The sequence below is a fragment of the Charadrius vociferus genome, unplaced genomic scaffold (genome assembly GCF_000708025.1).
Source record: "Charadrius vociferus isolate BGI_N301 unplaced genomic scaffold, ASM70802v2 scaffold55, whole genome shotgun sequence".
NCBI classification, from domain to species: Eukaryota; Metazoa; Chordata; class Aves; order Charadriiformes; family Charadriidae; genus Charadrius; species Charadrius vociferus.
The window spans coordinates 3765786-3787448 of NW_009648444.1; the positions used below are offsets into that span (position 1 = coordinate 3765786).

General features: G+C 39.3%; 1 protein-coding gene across 1 annotated transcript in view; it reads left to right on the forward strand.

Moving 5' to 3' along the window:
- The first annotated feature begins 622 nt into the window (after positions 1-622).
- PPP3CA (protein phosphatase 3, catalytic subunit, alpha isozyme) overlaps positions 623-21663 on the forward strand; it is a 285188-nt gene continuing 264147 nt past the window's right edge. The window contains exons 1-2 of the mRNA XM_009885532.1: positions 623-661; positions 876-966. Of these exons, the coding sequence (XP_009883834.1) occupies positions 623-661; positions 876-966 (130 nt within the window). The remainder of the gene's footprint in view (positions 662-875; positions 967-21663) is intronic.

Below are 21663 nucleotides of genomic sequence, written 5' to 3' on the forward strand. Positions count from 1 at the left end.
GGGAGCCCCCGCTGAAACGCCCCCCCTCGCGCCCTTGGACGAGGTAGAAGCCCTCGATCGTCGAAGTTGTTTGGCTGTGGGGAGAAAATGAGGAGGGAGCCGAGCCTTTCCAGCTCTACAGGGTTTGGGGGTGGAGGGGAGGCGGCAGCAGGGCACCCAGGTCATCCCAGGGAGCTGCCGCCACCTATGGTGGAAAGCCCACTGAGGGCCGGGGGCCTGGGAGATGTCCCCCCGAGATCGCTGTCGTGGCATCGTGGTTCCAGTGCCCTGCCAGGGAGGTGTTCTGGTGCGGCGGGATGTAACACCCCTGTGATGTTATGCCGTATAGGGGTGGAGGGGAGGCGGCAGCAGGGCACCCAGGTCATCCCAGGGAGCTGCCGCCACCTATGGTGGAAAGCCCACTGAGGGCCGGGGGCCTGGGAGATGTCCCCCCGAGATCGCTGTCGTGGCATCGTGGTTCCAGTGCCCTGCCAGGGAGGTGTTCTGGTGCGGCGGGATGTAACACCCCTGTGATGTTATGCCGTATATTTATTTTTTGCCATGGCACAGGGGAAAAACAAAACCTGGAAAAGTGAGACAAAGCAGGCTGCAAGAGAGACTGCAAACACTTCAGCCCACAGCGATGCGGAGCCTCGAATTTGGTCAGGAGCCGTCAATCAAGGTAGCATCTTTCAAGCTCAAAATAAAGGCCAGACCCACCATGAAGAGGTGGAGTTGCCCCTTTAAACAAAATTACAGGAAAACTGAAAGTACCTTCTGGAAGGAAAAAAGTGTGAAGTTGGTTTCCAAGGGAGGCAAAGCTTGTCTGACCGCACTTCATGGATTGGTGTGTGCTTCTTGCCCATCTGAACATCTGTGTTCCCCTTCCCTACCAGAACTTTAATGCCTTGTGGCTGATTGTAGTGAAATTTGTCAAAGGTTTTAAAGATCTGAAAGGTGAAGTTGCTAAGTATCAGTTTCGGGAATGTGCGTGTCCAAAATAGAGGAGGCAAATGCTCAGCTCTGCCAGAACTGAAGGAAAGGCTGCAGAGTGAATTCAAACAGTTTTAGAGAAAGGAAAATCCACGTAGAGGCAGTCTGTACAGGTGCCTCAGTGTGAAAAAACCTTCACAGTTTGCAGTCAGCCACAAACCAGAAATCTGCAGGAGGCCGGACATCACTCAAAGAGCTACTTCTGTACAGCCCTCATACGCTGCAGGGGCTGTGTCCAACTGAAATACGTGAAAAACTGAACCATCGCGAGCAGTTCCTGTTTCTGTCATTACACAGGTAGACTCTTGGGTTTTATTTGGTATGTTTCTTGGGATTTTTTTTTCTCAGTATGCTTTTGCTGATGAGTAGGTGGTTTTGATGAATTTCTGGCTGGGCCTGGCCTACCACAGAGAGGAAAACTCTGGCTACATGTACACAGGGAAAATCCAGACTAGATCCGATCATGTCAGTCTATGTGTGCATCGGGAAGAGCCTGGAATACCTCCCATTGTTCCTTTCTGCTCATTTTTCCCCATCAGGTTTCATTTATTGAAGTGACAGGTATCTAGGCAATACCTCATTCCAGTACTGTGGTTTTGGACACAGGGGACAAAGCACTAGAGCATCAGTAGTCCTGAGTCATGAGCAGGATGAACGGGAAGGAGGTAACTTACAATGGAGGAAGCAATATGTCAAAGATAAAATGTTTGGAAGTATTGTATCTGACTATTTTGCCAACGCAATAATGATTGCTGCTTCTTAAAAGACGGGTTAGATAACGTGGTTGGATGTGGTTGGGATGATTTAGCAGTCTGAACTGTGACTGTAGAAATAAAAAGTCAGAAAAAAAAGATAATTAAGTATAAATGTATATACATATAAAAATAACTAAAATGGAACTTGGAACTCTGTCATTCCAGTGAAAACAAAACAAAATCAGGAGTTTTTCCTGGGTGTTAGGATGAGGGACAAAATGAAATTGTGACAGGCCAATTATTTACATTTTAAGAGGAAGGAAAAGCAAGCTAGCACAGTGGAAATGAGTCCTAAAAGGAAGAATAAGATTTGGTCTTCTCAGGCAGGCTTTTGCTAGCTGTGGAAAGATAAGCCTTCAGCAGAGTCCAAAAGCAAGAAGCTCTGCTCCACATGGAGCCCTTGCTGAAGCATTGGTCAATGCACATGGCACGCACGAAGGCTTGCAATAGTACAGGCAAAATGTGTGTTCTCATCCTGGGGGGAGAAGGGAGCATGGTGCTAGGTGTAGGGTGTTGCGGATAAGGCTGAAGGGAGACTAGCTAGGACAAGTTGCCAAGAAGATGAAGATAGAGATGGAACGTAATGCAGGAGTTGTGTTGTTAGGTCAGTTTAAGGGAGGATAATCCTTGGTGAGGATTGCAGCAGCTTTAAGAAGGACTGCTTGGTGTAACACAGATCGTTTGTCATGGTATGTGTTCTTTAAGCCCTACCTGAGGACAGTTAGGCTGAATGTGTTGGGTCTGTGCTTTTAGTTGAACCTGATTGAGCCTTTGCTTCTGAGCTGAGCTCGTGTTCACTTGGACACTGAGTTTTCCTGAGCTATGGTGCTGCCGTCACAGCTTTTGATACAGTGGTACTGGCCTGTCCAGGACAACGATGAGAACAACAGGGTAATGGTGAGTGTGGTGCTGGTCTCTGACTATTTGCAACACAAGACAGTATTAGGTATAGCAAGGCCTACAGCCAGCAGCCTTATTTCTAAGAACCAAGCAGCTGAATTTTCTAGCTACAGGGTGATTGCCATCAATTTATGCTTCTTCCTATACCAGCTCAGCCATGAAGGTTTTCTCTGCTGAGGTGTAATGTCTGCATATGACTAGATATTACTGCCAATGCCATTTCCAGCAAAGACTCCTGCTGACAAATTAAGTTTGCACTGAAGTCTCCCATGTTGAGCTCTTCTCTACAAGCCCAGCTGAAGAATTAGGTTTCCCCAGTTCTTCAACCTCCTAATGACTGCACTTTGTATATATCATAAAATCAAGGAATGTATAATTCATGTTGGAGGTGTAAGAACACTCACTGTTTCTAGGCAAGGAAAAACTAGTTAAATTATTAAGCAACCTCAGTGCCTGTCATGAAGCGATGCTATATTAGAGGGAAAAGGAACAAAAAATCTATGTTAAAACCTGAAAAACGTGTCTTGGGAATGATGTCTGTGTTGTATTCAAGTGTCTTGGTGTCCTCAATATGAATTTCAAGGTTCAATTTTAATAAATTTATTTCAAGTATAAGCTTACCTCCAAACATCCTAGGTACATAACACTAATTTGGGGATAATTATATACTGCTTTTTAGCATTAGTTTCTCAAAACTCATTTCTTGCTAATACTGATTTTGGTTTTCCCTTCATGAATATACTGCTATTGTTGCTTATAGCAGCTTCTTGTTTGGATATAATTAATATTCAATACATTGGCAGTATAATTTCCTACATATATTACTCATTTGTTTCCTACAGGTCTGCTAACAAGTCTGTTCAAGAGAAGTGGTCTTGAAAGATTTATTCACAGTTCATTATTAACTCTTGATTTTACTTGCAGCTTTCATTGTAAAATCCACTGATAATATTGCTAGGTTATACTACAATGTAGGTAATACTGTTATGTTTGCTGATATAAGCAGTTGGGATGATGATGATGGTTTATTTGCAATTTGGCAGGGATTTGCATGTATGTAGGGTTTTTAGATTCACGCTGTAATCATGTTAGATTATCTGCCCATGCACACAGATACTTCATTTCGCTATCAGATGTTACTATAGGAATTATCATGGATATAGCTGAGTGTGCACTCTTCTTGTTTAGTGGAAAAAAGGAGAAATAAAGTACATGGTATATATCTAAATATTGGTTAAAACTTATGAAGAGTTATCAAAGAATTAAGAGTGTTACTCAGTTTGTATGATAGCTTCCAAGGAAGCAAGAAAATAGTGCTTGAGACCTTCCTTTTGTTACTTAAGTTCATGCCTCCTAAAATAATAATGAAGCAGATCTAGAAGGGAACATGAGTCCAAAAGAAAATGTTGCTGTACACAGTAACACTGTCAGTTTGGGAAAAAATGGGTCAAGCGAGACAAATCTAATAGACTCTTTCTCTAGTACCATTATGATTAAATTGCTTAATGACAGAGATGAAATATAAGAGAATATAAAATAGGTGGTCTGGAGCATAAAAGTACTGCATGTCATGAAAAATGATTTGTGTCATTCTTTAATTTTATTATTTTATATATAAAAAAATCTGTTTCCTCACATAGCATCCTTGGTGGTCACAACAGAGTTTTATATAGTTTTGAAGAAACTTTGGATACATTATGCATATGAGTGGATTTTAAAAAAAGTCTCTTTACCGGTATAACAAAGAGCAGAAATGAAATTTTGCTCGCCACCCCACCCCCATCCCCCAATCTATGGAATAAAATTTCATGTAGAATTACCAGCTATTGTGATTTAAGTTTTGGTTTGCATGTACAAGTCACATTAATCCTCAAAATTTTTCTTAATAAAAATCTATGAATTGGGTGACATTTAAACCTTCAGTGGCAACAAACTGAATTAATCACGTTGTGATGACATACCAGTTCAAATGCCTTTTACAGCATGAGAAAGTCAATGCCACAATATAATGCTGTATAGCAAGCTACTCTTAGATAGTTAGGAAAGTAATACCTGATGTGTCTTGTCTATGTCTTACAGTAATTGTTGGTAAATATGAATTTTTAATACCTGCCATCATGGTTGGTTTATACCTTTATTTGAAAATTTGTATTGAAGAACTACACTGTTAATAAACCACTTGATGCCGCCCCCAATAGGATGTTCTTAGAAAAATGTAGATTGAAAAATTGATTTGGACTCAAGTCCCATTAAATAGACAACGAAGTAACTTATGTATCATAAGTAAAGCTTGGTCATAAATGAACTGCTCATTTGTCTTCCAGTATGCAGGAATGACCAGAAAGACAGTAAGTAGTTGTCCAAGTCAGTTCAGCCCCCCAATAGCAGAATACTGTGTTTCTTCGCTTAGCTGAAAGCATCCCTGGATGCATACATACTGGATTTGTTAAACCTAGGTTGTTCATTGTATTTGGGCTGTAATCTTGGCTGATGTGAGCCAGGCTTATTCCCTCTTCACTTTCCTCATAGTCCGTGGACATACCTTCCTATGCATCATTCTTTCTTCTTTATATCATATTGTATGTTCTTTTCAATTGATGAGATATCTGCCAGTATGTCTAGCAAAGCAGTGACTGCTTGAACCACACAGGAGTAATGCTTGGCTTCTCTTTAAAATCAATTTTTAAGAAGGGTCTGGAAGATAAAGCAAGGGGATGCTTGAGTTGCATTCTTAAAAAATAGGAAATGTATGTGTTGCAAACAGGGAAGGACTAGTTTAAGACAACAGGATTATAGTAACATATGGATATTTAAAATGAATGAGGCCATTGACTACAATGTTTGGGATTGCAAAGAGATATCCAATAATGAAACCAGAGGTGATGTATAGTTCCCGATAAATCATCAGCACTCGCTTCTTATTGATTGCGTGTGCCTCAGGGACTAAGATGACATCATTTTCTTCTCAGTAGCCATGTAACATTATGCAGTCCTGACATCTGGTTTGTTGAGGACTACTTGTAATTTTTCAGAACATAATTATTGTACTGTAATGGTTTGTTAAAACAATGTTGATTTACAGCCTCCTCCTGTTAATTTAGTAATGCTCATACCTTTGACCATTGATCGTAGAATTAATTTAGTCCAGATTATAGTCATTATTCTTCAAGTAAGGAAATCCTTTTCAGCTACAACTCAAGCAGTATGAAGAAACCAATAACATGTCTATTAAGGAATATTTTCTAATAGCATGAAGTTTAAGTACTTTGAGGTAGTTTTCAAAGACAACTTGTTGGGTGGCAAATGAATTATAAAGAACCTTTCACTGGAATACTCTTATTCTCCTTTTTAATTGGAGTTACTCAAAACCAGGTTGTACAAAACACTTCAAAATGAACAGCTCAGTCTTGTCAGAATAGACGAAATAGACCATGTGACCTAAGAGTTTTTTGCTGAAATTTCATATTTCATATCAGAGAAATACATCTTTGTAGCATAGACCATCATGCAAAAACTGTCATTAGACTCCCATGAGGAAAAACATATGAGATTATTTAAAATACCTAGTGATGCAAATTTACAGAACAGAAATAGAAGATTAGCAGCAGAGATAAAAAAATAAATTAGAAACTGTTCACCACCAGAGTGGACAGTTTACAAGATTAAGAACTAATATTTTGAGGCTCAAACAGAGGTGGATTTGGATTGCTGTATTTCAGAGTTCTGTGGTAGCTACCTGCTAATTCATACACTGTAATATTCTGAAATTTTATTGTACCAAGAAGCAGATGATTATGAAGAAATTCATTGAAGTGTAATTACAGTAAACTTCAAAATAACTGCCAAGAGCTAGTTGGTAATCCTAGTTATTGAGCTAAAAATTGTGAAGGAAAAATATGCTATGATTTTAGACTAGCCAAGTTAAATGTTCTGTTTGATAACACCTCAGTCTCCTGATAATAATGTCTCTCGAAAGCCCTTCCATCCCCAAATTTCAGTTCTGAGAGGTGATGATTTTAGTTGTACATACTGCACAAACTGGTTTTGTGTTGTGCTAGGTAGAGAGGGAGAGGTAGGCTTAACCCAAAATTATTTATGACCAGTCTTTTCCCCCATGACATACCTGCAGGAGCAGCTTAATGCTTGGCTCCACTTCTAAAGGAAAGTATATGAATCTCAAGGAATTATGTTTCTCTTCTAGATTGTTTGCTTGTAGGTCATGTTGAACTCTTTTTTATTTGTTTTCTCCAAAATATTATTGTACTGAGGAAATAAAATTCATGTGGCAACTTTAGATCCACATTTTAAAAAAGGTAATTTTATATACCTTCTTTCTTCTGTGTGGGTTGATACTCCTTTTCTCACTTTGCTGAAAGTTGTCTTGTGAATTCTGATCTTCTACCTCGTTGTCTCACTCCATACAAATCATCATACATCCAGATACATCACAAATATTAATTAGTTTATCATCTCCTTACCCTTATGAGATTGGAAAATATTTGTTATCTCTGTTGCGCCAAATCTCTGTTGAGGCTGGATTATTTCAGTACGTTAGAGGAAAAAAGTGAACAGTTTTATAGGAGTGTAGAAGATGGAAGAGGGGCAAGAAAAAAACACAACTCATGCTCTGGTTGGTCCCACATCCTCTGTGGTGAACTGCAGCGAAGCAAGTGCGGATGTGACTCGTTTCCCTCTGTACTGGAGTGAACGAGTTCAGACAGTCTGCCAGATAGCTGGGACTCTCAGCCACCCAGAAATTACCTCCCCAGCACCTGAGGCAGGAGGGAGGGCTTGTTTGATCCTGCTGGTATCTTGCCTACTTTGTTTTACACACACAAGTGACATAACAAAGACTGGGGTGTAACAGAAACTGACATTCTTTGCGCTCGTGTAGCCTGGTATCACTATTTTAGGCTTTGCATCTTGATAGAGAGGGGGAGAAAATATAGCATTGAAAGAAACTTTTAAGATTTGCGTGTTTGGCATACACAGTATGCATTTTTTTATTTTTACTTTTTAAAGTGCCCATAAGTAGGTGGGTGCTAGGAAAATAGGACAGCAAGATGAGAATGACTGTTAATATTAAACATGCTTTATATGCAAGAGCTTTGCATAAACTTGTATTTCAAAAATGACTTTTTTCTTCCTCTATTTTATAGGAGTCTTGTGGTATATTATCATAATCTGTTTTTCTTAAGTCCAGTTTGGAAACCCCTTATTGTTAAATCATTTCCTTCCCTTTTTAAAAACTTTTTTTTTAATTATTATTATTATCTGTCTCTCTGTGGGTAAATTAGCACATATCCAGGAAATCGCCTGATCATTTTTAAAAGCCCATCAGAAGAGAGGGAGAGTTGCTCAGTCAGTAATGCTTTTGCACATTCAGCCTCTTGTAGCAAACAGAACTCAGTGGACCCTGGCTATGAAGCTTGGGTAGCACTGATCCATTTTGGAGTGTACATAGTAACATCTTAATATACTTTTTATTGGAAAATAAAAGCAAGATAATTTTCTGTCTGAATATATAATGTATGAATGACTGCTTTTGAGACACTGATATATAAATTATAGATAGCCTTTCAGATTCTGCACTATGTATTATTAATTAAAAACTAAAGATCTTCATCTACATCCAAGTTACACCCTGATATCTAGGCCACTGGAGAACATATTATAGTGTTGGGGACTATATAACCCAGGCAGAATGCAATAAAATGCTGTCTTTTGTTGTTTATGGGTAGCATTGCAGTACACGAAATGCCCGGAACCTTCTCCTATTACAGTGGACAGCACTGGTTTTTTGCTTTATGAAGAGGAGGCGTGAACAAGAATGAAGCTGATGTTATATTTTCCTTCACACACACACAAAAAGAAGAAATATTTGTATCATGCTTTGCTGAGATTATATAATTTCCCACATGGCACAGTGTGCTCTAGGAGATCTCTCTTTCTGTCCCTCACTCCCTCTTCCCATCCCCTCTCTTTACAATAGATTTTAATGTCGTTTGATGGGTGCTTTATTTGTCTGTTGGATTCTTTCTCACTTACAGGTTTAGAGGGTAAATGAAGACAATCAAAACTGCCTGATATTCTTGATGGCTCAGCTTCTAAAGTAAAATCAAAGAGATACATAACAAAGCACGTAATCCCAGCAAGCCACAGTCAGCAGCAATTCCTTTTATGGTAAAATGGAAACAGCCTGTCATAGATAGCTGAGATGTTGATTAGTGATTGTAGATTCATATTGAAGAATGTACTCAGGGAATGTCCATTGCTTGTTTCATGTAATCTGAGGAGGATGTGCTATAATTGACAAATAGCCTTGAATTCGTTGGATAAGGCAAAATACAATAAAAACTAATATCCGGCACATGTCTACAATCACAAATTTAACAGCAATCAGAATATGTCTGCTGAAATCTGCACTTAACATTTTTTTTCACTAGTTTTACATGGAGACCTACAGATGGTTGTGTGTTTGTTTACATTCTATCAATCAGTTGTAACTTCTACAGTAATAGATGTTTTTGTAGTTTTTCATTTTTGCTAACAGAATTGTTCATGCTGGGACCATTACACAGAAAAACTATGAATCTCATGCAAAAGGCAGACAATACAAATGAAGACAAATGCAAGCTACAAAAAACAGACTAGAATGAGAGCTTCACACGTCCTATAGCTTCTGCACTGGAAACAGACAAATCATTGTTTGAGGAATGGACCTCCTTCAAAACCTCTACAGATCTGCGGTGTTTATTCTCTCACAAACTAGATCTTGTCACAGCTTCCTTAAGCAAAGTTTCCAAAGACCTCAAGGAAATTATCATAGCAAGACTCAACTCTCTGAAGTGCATACATGATAATTTAAAATAAAAATTGATGTCTTAAGGATTTCACCCAGGGAGACTCATCTTAGGCAAGTCAGAGTAACAACCATTTATTTTCTTTCAGAGAAGGTAAAATAGGTGCCATCTGCTGATCATCCAAACAAATATCTTTTCCCCCATCATCTGGAGCATTCCGGTGCTTGGAAGTAGCTGCCTTAGTGAGCTCCTCGTTATATGCAGGCATCGTCTGTATGAATTGGAGTCCACCTACCAAACAGCCCTCATGTGAATATTTGAATGAGTTATTTTCTGATGAATAATCTCCGTGCATTTCCTTGCAGACTAAATGAAAATGGAAGGAAGGGTTTGGCGGGGGGGGGGGATGATTCTGTTGGACTGTAGTGGGGTAGCTGCTGGGATTTATAGCTTGCCTAGCTTCATTTTCCTTAGAGAAGGAGCTGATTCAGCAGTTGCTGTTGTGGTTTATGCCGATGGCATTCTGCCCATGCAATCAGCACAGTCAGAGCAATGTAATCACCCTGTAATGCTACTTCAATTGACTTTTAACTTTGACCTGCAGTGTACCCACGTTTGGCTGCTTTGCAGCAGTTGACAGCAGAAGGACCCTAACTAGGCAAAAAAGCAGGGTTTCCAAGGCCTCCACAGACCAAGCACAATAGTTGTCTCCATCCCCCACTACTTTCATGCCCTCTGCATCACCTTCGTTACTGCTGCCTCCTTCCCATGCCTTTTAGAGGAACTGGGAGGTCATGGCCTGGCAGTGTTGGCCTACCCTGAGTGTTGCAGTGCATTGCAGCATGCAGAATCAGAGCAAGCGCTAGTGAACCAGGGCATGAGTGAATGAATGGCTCAGGGAAGAGGGCATGGTATGGGCTACGCCAAAGTGAAAAAGGATGTGGCATTGTAGGGGAAAGGAAACCACTGACCTTTCTCTATTTCCAGGCTCTGGGAAGCCCACATTGCCCGAAGCTGTTCTTGTCATACCCTGTGAGTAACCCTTAGGGGCACAGTGATTCAGAGTTACGCCACTGAGTCATAGTTCACCAAAAATGACTTTCGTTAAATATTTCTCATGCAGCTTCTAGCTAAACAGAGTGATATCAAGGTCAAAAATTAGGCAGATCTGAGGACTGTTAGAAACATGTCCAAAGTTATAGTACTTAGAAAAACAAACTTTGGAATTGAGATTGAATCTGGGATATTGAGTTTAGGACAAGACCTTAGACAGGGATGATGGAAGGTATCTGTCACCTTTATTTCCAAATTCTGATACTACTATCAGGGACGATGTTCTGGACTGGATGTACAAAAAGTCAAATATTACAGTACCTTTCTTTCCTGCTTTTCTGTGCTCTAGGGGATAACAGAAGTTAGCTTTCCTCCCTTACCAGTAATACATCATACCTCCTTCCATCATTTCATACATGCAGGAATACATACGTGTATTCTTGCAAGTAAGAGTCTTGTAATGGAGCCACAGTTCTCACTCACCTACTTTAGTATCCTATAAGCAAATAGTTTATGTCATTTTCAGCCTCCTGCAGAGTTTTATGGTGCATGCGCCGATACCAAATCAAAGGATTCAGACAATGCTGACTTTCCCCTCATGTTCCTATGCTTCTGAATAAATTGTGCTGTGCTTTCTGTTAGTACAGTGCAGTTCTGTGGGGCTTGCCTTTTAAATACACTGTTTCAAAACAGGTTTTTGGAAATAACTATTGTGGCAGCAGGATGCCGAGTGGTGCGTGGGCTGTGTGAAAGTGGCTCAGAGATGTGAAACTCCAGAATCCTGGCTCATATGGATTATCGGGCACCAAGCAAGTAAAGCAATAAAAGCTACAAGTGAAGGCAGTCAGTTGCTGACTTTTATGGTGTAGAAAACAAACAATTGTTCCTCTGAGCCCTTTCACTCATTATGTTTGTACAGAACAATGACAATGAGATATGATGCGCACCAACTGTATGCAATATTGTATATTTGAAATGCTCAAAGCTACAGCCAGGTTTTTATCACCAAAATTAGAATTATGGTGCACACTGAGGAGCCATTTAGTCATATGTTTTTTGTCTGTGGTTCTGGCTACTGCTGCTTTAAGAGAAAGAATAATAATTACTGTTGAGGCCCACAGCCTAAGTGGAATGTCTGTTTCCTAGTGTTTGACTAGCAACTAGAAATGAAAGATTTAGTTTAAAAAGACAGGCCATAGTAGACCTAAAAACAATGTCATACTTGTGTATGACAGACAATTGTTTTTTCTGGAATTTTGGTGTGCTGTGTTGATTATTGGTTTTCTCTCCTTTTGAAACCAATGTAGTTAACCAAGTCCACTGAAAACAGTGGAAAGATTCTTATCAGTGTTAGTGGATATTGGATCAGTCCTTTAGACCTGTAGCTAGCTTTAAATGCAGAAGGATGCAAAATTAAATGTTGAAATATAAAATATATATATGTGTATTAAAAATGCTTATACACACACTTGTATACATATGTATATACTTATATGAAAAGTTCTTTAAAACTTTTCTGAAACGACTGTGTGGAATAAATGCTGTTTGCAGAATAATGGTTTTAGTGGCAGTCATTTGTTATGCTTTAATTGCTATGTTGTTCCTGAATAATTTGGTGCATTTCTTGCCAGCTAAACTCATGTCACACCAAACATATTACTTATTTCATATCAGGGCCGCACATGTTTGGGAAATACCTGGAAAGTATTGTAGATACTTGTAATGGATTGCTTTCCTCCTGTATCTTTGATTAAAAAAAATCAGGGCAGTTCAGAAATGAGATACATTAGAGGTGTGGGTTTTTTTTTAATTGACCCCTTCTAAGTAGCTTTACATATTTATTTTGTTCCCTGTAAATGTAAAATGTCAACACCATGTACATAGATTTAAGTATATCTGTGGATAGTGCATAGATGTGGTGTACATATATGCACACCGGATTTTCAGTTACACATACTGATATAATATGTCTCCTGTTTAATCTCTAAAAATTGAAGAGGAAAATAATTTTGGGTTAAGCAGTTAGAATTATGTATATGGTAGACAATTATGCTTAAGTAGAGATCTAAAAATGAGAATACATGAATGCTATAAATACTGGCCATATTTTTAAATGAACAGATATAGCACTCCTTCCTACATCCAAAGCTGCCACTTTATATTTAGAAAGAAAAGTGATACCTTTATGAAGCACACACATGCATCTCCTTTGCTGAGTTACCTCCTTATTCAGTGAAGACCATATTCTCTCCACTTTCCATTCCAATTAAACTGTACCAGCAGGCGTGTTCCCATTATTAGTATGTTGTAATGGAACCCAGCAGATGTTCCTATGCACCAAACATTGCATCTCAGTAGGACATTCTTGTATAAATACAAAAAATACACACAAATACAATTTGATATCAAAACATAGCAGCACATTGAAATACTTGGGTCACAAGCAGTGTGAAGGGTTTAAACTTGAAGAGTTTACCTCTCTAATGTAAAGAGTTATAAAGTCCAACCTGAGTCCCGAACTACCAGTACAATTTGTAATGTGAAATTACTGCAGGCCTCAGGAAATAATCTGATTATTTCAACATTTCAGATAACAAAGAATATTAAATTGAAGCTCCAAGTTAATAAGTTTTGAAATTTACTTCTTGCTGTTTTTTCCTATTTGAAAAATGCTTTTTATTTAAGTGGGTTGCATGGCTGTAGCAAGGCAAGTGGGTACAGAACGTCATTACGTTGTCTGTTACGTGAGACATTGCAACACAACATTTCAGTGTCTTAGTGCAGGGGAAAGAACAAAAGGACCCTGTAAAACATACTAAATGTGCAAAGAAGCATCTGGGTGAAGAAAGATGAATGCCTCACTGCAAAGGGGACATGGTGCCAGATCACAAATGCACAGACTTGTATTCACATGATTTAGGGCCCTTAATATACCTCCTTTACTGCCTTCTGAGTACTTTTATTACTTGGATTAGGAAAGTAGGAACTGAAGATACCACTGACTTCTCTAAGACAAATCTTTTGTTTGATCTGAACAATATAAGGTCTTCTGATACAGCAATTAAAATGCTCAGTGCAAAGCCCAGGCTTGCATTCTTTTGTTTTCTGTAAAGTTTTTGAATTCTTTTCCTCCATTTGTAGCTTGGCCACTTGAAATGTCTGTCAGAACAGTCAGAAGGAGGAAGTCTAAGAAATCCTCTGTGTGGTGTTTGTCCCGCCTCTGAGGCTCTGAACCCTGGATTGCTTTGGGTAAAACATGGTCTGTGTGGCTGCCAGTGCTGTATCAGTCCCACATCACCACCTACAACAATGAAAACTGAAAATCATCAGAAAATCAAATAGGCAGAGAGGAAACCCACAGCCTGTGTCTGGTCCCAAAGAATCACACGAAACTTAAAATGGACAAGAGCTGTTTGATTCTTTCTAATAATTTTCTAATCCTGGATGCTCTTAGAGGTAAATCAGAACTGCACCGTGCAGAAGCTTCAGTTTCTTTAGAATTGAAAACTGAGATTCTTGTGGACTCTACTGACTGCAATACTTGACCCAGAAGAAAAAAACGTCAAATACAATGAAATTTTCCAGTAACACAGCAAATTGGCAAAGTTGCAGAAGCAATTAAACTGAGGCTGTTCTAGTCACTGCACAAGGGATGTCCTGTAGTTAGGATGAGGTAATATCAGACCTTTTTTTAATAGAAGCTTCTTAGCTCTCTGTACTGCTCCTTCTGCCAATCTGTGCGGTTGTAGGTGGTGAGAAATGGAAGAAATATGCTTGAAATTATAGTTTCCCAACAGATTGAAACTCTTAACTGGCAAACTGGCCCAATCATAGTGGCTATTTCTTCAAAAATGTAGAAATGAGAAATGAAACCTTTCAATTTTTTATGACCTGTGGCAATTTTTGCAATTACCTGAGACATTAATAGTGTGGGATGACATTGGGAAAGATATATAAAGGACTTGAGGACTTACAAAAATAGTGTAAGCAAGCACAATTTTATGGTAGCCGACTGGTTACTGGAGTCAAAGGTGTGAGTGAAGACACTTGACTGTAGGATACCCCCAGTGCTTTTGTTCCCACTAATTGCCAAGCCCAAGATCCATCTCTTGACTTCTGCAACACATCAAACAGGTACTGGATTAAGCAGAAATCATAGCCTGGATGTAGGCCTCTAACAAGCTTAACTGTCCTTTGTGGCAAGCAGGAAGGGAGTACGTGGCCATCTATTCATATTGCGTCTGTTGCAGTCAGCAGCAAGAGTCATATTGGCACTGAAGTTGTAATTCAAGAAGCCGGCAGGCCTCTCTGGTGAGGTGAGTATTAGAAGCCACTAATAGTTTCAGTGGTGGATGTTGTGTAATAGGTCGAATTCAAGACGCAGACATCTCACACATACGTTGTCCTTTTTGTTTCCTCTTTCACCACTGCACGAAGTTTCTGGTCAGCTTGATTACTTAGGGCGAACCCCCAGCCATTTGCATTCATTTCCCTTCCGTCCTTCATCTCTTGTCCCCTTTCCCCACTTCCCTTTTGATGTTTCTTCATTCCCATGTCCTGCAGGAGAATATGAAGTTACCATTGTAACAACATCAATATTATTAGAGAAATGTTTCTTTGATATTTTTCCAATAAAGTCATCACAGGAAATTTCTCATTTGTTCTGAAAGAATGTACCATAAGTCTTACCACTTTCATAAACATCAGCTTGGCATTTCACAGGGTGGCGTGAGAAGAAATCACTGATTGCGTTTAGAATGCTATGGCTATAAATACAAGGTATCCAAAAGGACAGTGATCTTCTTCAGAGAAGCAAATCTGACCAGTGGATGGTGAAAGTTGTATATTTATTCTCAAAGCATGAGGGTTTTTTAGAATAATTAGAAGTATTTTTTTCTCATTCATAAAGACATTTGTTGAAGCAATATCAAATATTTGGAGAGGTACAAGTACAGAGAGTCCATTGCTTTTTTTCTTATTCATTATACCAATATTGTCCATACTTGTGCCAATACTAAATGGGAGAATTCCTTTTCTGAAATGACTTCCACCGTAGGCAGATTAGGCCCTAAACAGACAGACCAGAAATGGGATTATGATGGAATTAACGTTATAAAGTATTCCTTTACTATTTTACTCGTTTTATATGAAGCTGAACTAGTTAGCTGTTTATTGTTCTCTTTCTCATGTGGTTACTGCAACTTTTTTCAATGTCTTCATTCACTTTGAATAGCTTCCTGTCTTTTCCACACTGAAGCAGCAAAATAATGACACATGAAGCCCAGGTTCTAAGAGAAACATTTCTGTGGAACCTAATAAAGACTTCACTTACCCTTTTCAGTCTCTATATAAATAACATAGCCTTTTTTTTTTTTTTTTGTCAATCTTACTGTCATTCTGCAATTTTGGAAGTTGTGCAGGCTCCCTCTGGTGGCCAACTACCACTGGCCAGTCTAGAAATACTTCTAGTAATTGGGAGGGAGAACATAGGAATTTGATAGGGACATTAGTTCTTATATTTGACTTTTTATTTGTGTGGCTTATCATTAACAATCTAAATGTATATAAACATAGAAAAATAATAAAATTAAATATTAAATATAAGTATAAATATTTAAATTTGTTGTGATATTCTAACAGTCTTCTAAGCGAAAGCTCCTATTTAATTTTAAAATATTTTGGTATCTTAGTTGTTAACCAGCAAACCAAGCACAGTTTCTGCCTTTCAAAGATTGCAAGACCTAGAAAGCTCATTTTAGCAGTCTTTATCATCAGGCACTCATATCAGGGCTGAAAAGGAAACAACCATCTTGCCACTGTTTCACATTTCCATCTTTCCAGGTGCTGTTCTCACTTCTTCAACATTTGCTATTATGCCTTGCAAAGCTGGAAAGTTTAGTAATTTTAGTCACTTAGACTTTATACCAGCAGATTTGAGCTTTTGTCCTTTCCTCTGCACAGAAGCTGCATGGACCACATGTGAAGCTTTTTCTTCTCTCCTACTTGGGGTGGGGTGCAAGTGGGAACCAGGATGACCCCTCACTTATTCACAGTTTGCTGAACAGCTAAGACGTGCTTTGTAAAGCAGAGCATGGCATTATTGACCATTTACCAGGACAAAGATATCAGAGCATCTTGGATGCTTTAATTTCTACATGGTGTTTTCTAATATTTTGTTATTTGTATCTTGTGTTATGCAGGTTTTAACAGCAAAATTCAAAGACTGAATGTGAACTATGAACCACTTCTTTTGAGGTTTTTTTTTGGCTGATCCAGCGTCTACTAACATCAGTGGTAGCCACAGTATTCATCAGAGGTAAACCATGCTCTTACTTAACTTATATTCAGAACGGAAAAGGTAAAAGATTGCCTCCTTTCATGTTTTTAGAATTACAAAATAGGTTGTTATTTTTTCTTACTGTAATTTACTTTCACTCTTTATATGTAGTAGGATAAAAGTCAACAATGATTCAGACTGTACTGTATTGGATTGTATCAATGGATCCTTTCTTAGTAACTATAAATGCTGTGTTGGCAATTGTAACAGAAAGGAAATTCAGTCTTAACAGCTAGAAGTACATCTTACTCCAAAGAAATGCCAGGAGTCCAAGGTCCGAGAAAAGCAATTTAACCGAGTGAAAGATACGTTATAGTTGCCTTTTTTAAAAAAAAATCTGTAAACCTGATGATGTTTCTCCAGTGTCCTACTAAGCAAATACTTTTGTTGCCCTTGCTGTAACCAGATGGAAGGAATTCTGTAGTAGTGCCCTGCTGGGAAGGGATGCTCAGCCTGCCACGCGAGGGAGATGAGGGGAACAGACTCAAGGGCATGACACAATTGTTAGCGAGCAACTGCAGTCAGGCACTGCACTGGCTTCAGCTCTTTCAGAGCATTACAAAATTTATGACTTTTGCCAATACTTGATGGGATTCACCCCGGTGGTTACCTGCCACCCAGGATCAGCAGTCCTGAGCCTACAAGTCGGCACTGCACTGCATGGTGTGTGCCTACACTTTTGTAAGTGTGAGGACAACTCAGCTACCTTTCCCATTATAACTGTCTTTCCCTCTTCTCTCTGTCATCTAGAAAAGCAAAAGGCAGAAAAAAAGTGCTGATTGCCTCTTTTCACAATTATCTAGTATAGGGCATCGTTATGGTTTGAGAAACCCATAACAATTTATTGTCGTTTAGACAATCATTCTGTCACCCAGTGACCCCTCCCCACCCGGGAAGGGGAATCAGGAAAAAACAAAGAAACCCGGGAGTTGAAGTATAAACAGATTTAATAGAGTAAGATTAGATAATTAACATTAATAGCACTAAAGAACCAATATTGATCCCGACACCAATATAAAATACACAGGGATTATACTTGGCCCATTCTATCAGTAGGAAGCTGTGCACTCCCAGCAGTGGGCAGCAAATGTCGGACATTTGTGTGCTACGGAGTACTACGGCTTAGGGAGGAAGGAAAGGCCTCAGGGGTCTGGTGCCAGGGCACTAAGTTCTCTGGATTGCAGCCATTAAGGGAGGGAGACAACTTTGCAGTAAACTTTCTAATTTATAGTGAATGTGATGTTGATGGTATGAAATAATCCCGTTAGCCAGCTTGGGTCAAGTGCCCCGGTCCCACTCCTCCTCGTCCCCGTACCTGGCAAGCTCAAAAACACTGAGACCTTGAAATGCGCACACCATAGCTGGCTACAAAGTAAATATTTTCACAAATTCAGACACTAGAGTCTTCTAAAAGTGCGGTCTTCCCAAGTATTAGAAGATAAATTAGTCCCGTGTCTCTCAAACCAGGACAGGCATACAACTGTTAATTTCTGACCTTGTATCACATGAGTGATCTGAAAGCACATTTTGCTTTGCTGTACACTGATAAAACTTCAGGGAGTTCATTGGTGAAATGATACCAAAATCCTGATCGTGGTTAATCAAATTGAGGTAAGAACCGACCATAAACCAGACTGAGCAATCCTGAGGTTTTATGAAACATTCTTTAAAAGAAATCCTAGGGAAAAAAAATTGACAGGGTATATGCAACATTTTATTTGAGTCTATAAATGCTGTAGTGTTTCTGTAATGTGTCTAGGCTTGTTTTATGAGAATTCTGCTTAGCTCCTAAACTCTATTTTGAATTAAGCAAAGATGATTAAACAAACAGGCCTAGAACTATGCTGTTTTTAAAACTCCTGATTCATATTTAAGCATGGGAAATAACTCTTTGGTGTACAAGGATAAGAAATGAACATTGCCAAACATTTTTGAGTATGTTGGCTGAGAAATTTTTGGTTTCAGGCATGTTAAAAGGTCTCTGATTGGTTCCTCGACTATTTTGAAAAAGATGACTCTATGAAGCCAGTAAGACTCCAGTGCGTCCAGCTGTGTCAAAAATAAAGGAAAAACTTCTGATCTTCTCCTTTCCTTGAAACAAAGGAGGCAACAACTCCGTGTGTAAAGGACATTCATCAACATGTTCCTCTACCCACATGAAGTCTGATCTACATGTCAAAATCATTCAGGTGTGACTTCCACCAATTTCAGCAGCTTCTAGATAGATCCCAAACTTCCTCAGTGAGAGTTACATTTTCGCAATAACATATCCCCTCTCATTTGAAAGTCTGTTGGAAAAAGTAAAATCTAATATAGTTACTTCACTATTCAAAATGTTAAAAAAAAAAAAAGTCTGTGAACTCCAGAAATCTATTCGGTTAGGGTCCACCTGTAGTTCTGTTTGTAGCTTCTAGGTCCACAAAATCTCATCTCATAGAAAAATGATTGCCACAGCCAAACTATAGAAAAATGTTTGCCACAGCCAAACTATAGGAATCAATATGATCCACAGATCTTCATAGAATCATAGAATGGTTTGGGTTGGAAGGGACCTTGAAGATCACCTAGTTCCAACCCTCCTGCCGTAGGCAGGGCCACATCCCACTAGACCAGGTTGCTCAAAGTCCCATCCTGGCCTTGAACACCTGCAGGGATGGAGCTTCCACAACTTCTCTGGGCAACCTGTTCCAGTGCCTTACCACCCTCAGAATGAAAAATTTCTTCCTAATATCTAATCTAAATCTACCCTCTTCCAGTTTAAAGTCATTTCCCCTCATCCTGTCAAATCTCAATCAATTCAAAAGTGAACATTTCCAGTAAATTTTAAAGCCTTTTTCACATGCTAGCAGAAAGAAAGAGATCTCTGTGAAGGATTGTATCTAATTCACACTGTTTATGAGAATGAGTGCTGTTAGCTCCAGCTCATCTTGGTGCAGTAACTTACTTTACTGTCCTTGCAACACAAATCAAATTCAAATCGGAGTCCAGGTAGAGTGGGCATGTCTTCTTTGAGAATCTAATACAGAAGTAATTCTCAGTGGTTATTAAAAAAACTGTGTACAATTTATACAGAATGAAAACTGTCCTCTGATCTGTATGATGTAGAATCCTTTCTTAAGGAAGCCCTGTGTGTGGCCATAGCTCTTCACTCTGTGAACAGAGATGTAAAAAGAAGAAAGCAGGGGAAGTCACATCAAAAACATCAGTAACAGCAGGAGAACTCAGACAGTTTTGAAGCTGGTTTCATACACTCATTTCTTTTTTAATTGCTTTGATCTTTTGAAAAGTCCATGCTATGCACTGAAAAGCTGGAAGACAGAGCACTCGCATTACTGCATGAATTTAGCAGCTGTACTGGAGCTGAAATAGATAAGCACGTTTTTTCTGTGGACCTTATTAACAGCAGAGCATGAAAAAGTGAAAGTTAATATGTTTTTATTTGCACATTAGGTTTTGTGTTTTATGCTGTGTTGTGAAATGCTATTGTCCTGACTCTAACGCTCTGATTGGTTAGGAATGTGTAGTGTTTGGGGGTACGAGAATGCAAGAATATGAGAAAGGGGTATAAATGCAATGCTGTGCTGGTCTGCTAGTATTTTCCTGGTAACATAACAGCATTAGCTGGTCACTGTAACTGGCACAGGGAGAAGCACTCCTGATTGCGGTGCAGCCTCTGGAGGGGCATGGGAGAATGCTTGGTTAAGCGGCTTGGTTGAGGGTATTTCTGAGGAGGGACCGAGTTGCTGTGTGGCAGCTCCAGACTTACCTGATTTACCAAAAATAATTGCTGTCAGTGTGTTTTACTGCTTTTTTGCTCTGCCCTCTACTATATCCAGGACTTAATCCTTCCCTGAATTAACATTGTATGACAGGAAAGAAAAGGTGCCACGTAATAGGTAAGGCACTGTTTATTACAGGGAAAGGAGAGGCAGACCTGGACTCTAGTCCCTCTACCCCGAATTCTGTATTGTTTAATGAATGTTTAATGCAAAACTGCAGAACTGGTCCTTTGAGCAGGGACTGGGCCTCTAACTACTGCAGGATTGTGTTTGTTCTCTATTCTCTTTCTCTCTCTGTATTTTGAAGATGTGGCACCATGCAGAAAGCAGTTGACTGCACAAGTGCCAGGAGCTGTCCATAGCATAGGGTATTCTTAGGAGAAGGGGGGCATCTGATGAGCATTATCAGGCATGTTCAAGAACATAGGAGACAACCATTAAATTTCCAACATACAATAAGACAAAGGTGGGAGAGAAGGCTGAAGAAGTATGTTCCATGAAGCAGTGACAGGCTTTGGCATATTCATAGAAGAGAGCTGTTGGCACTGACAACACTGAAAGGTCAAAAGCTCTGGAGTTTGTGCGCAGACAGCTAGGTTTCAGAAATGTGGTTTTGGCCACATCCTCCTAAATTCTGCTTGTGCACCTTAGACAACTGTATCTCTTTCTTTTGGTATATAACCCTTATTCTCCTTCATCTTTCTGTGATGTCTACCCTTTTCTTCCATCCTGAAAGAGGCATTGCATACTGCCTGGAAAACACTTGGACACGGCAGCACATACGGTAAGTATCCAGGTAGTTGTAAAGGAATGTAACATAAAAGCTCTCTGATTATGACAGCTCTATGCCCACAGTAGGCAGCCTAATTTTATGAATGATGTGCCCTAGGAGCGTATTCTTTTTAAGCAATGGACTTGCAGTAATGGCAATAAAAGCCTAAAAATTTGAACAAAAGTATCAGGCAGAAAATACTTTGTCGGGACTCATCATAACAGCCTTACAGTGCACTTCTTACAGAAATTAATAATCATTATTGAAAATCCTTTTCCCCACTGCATTTATA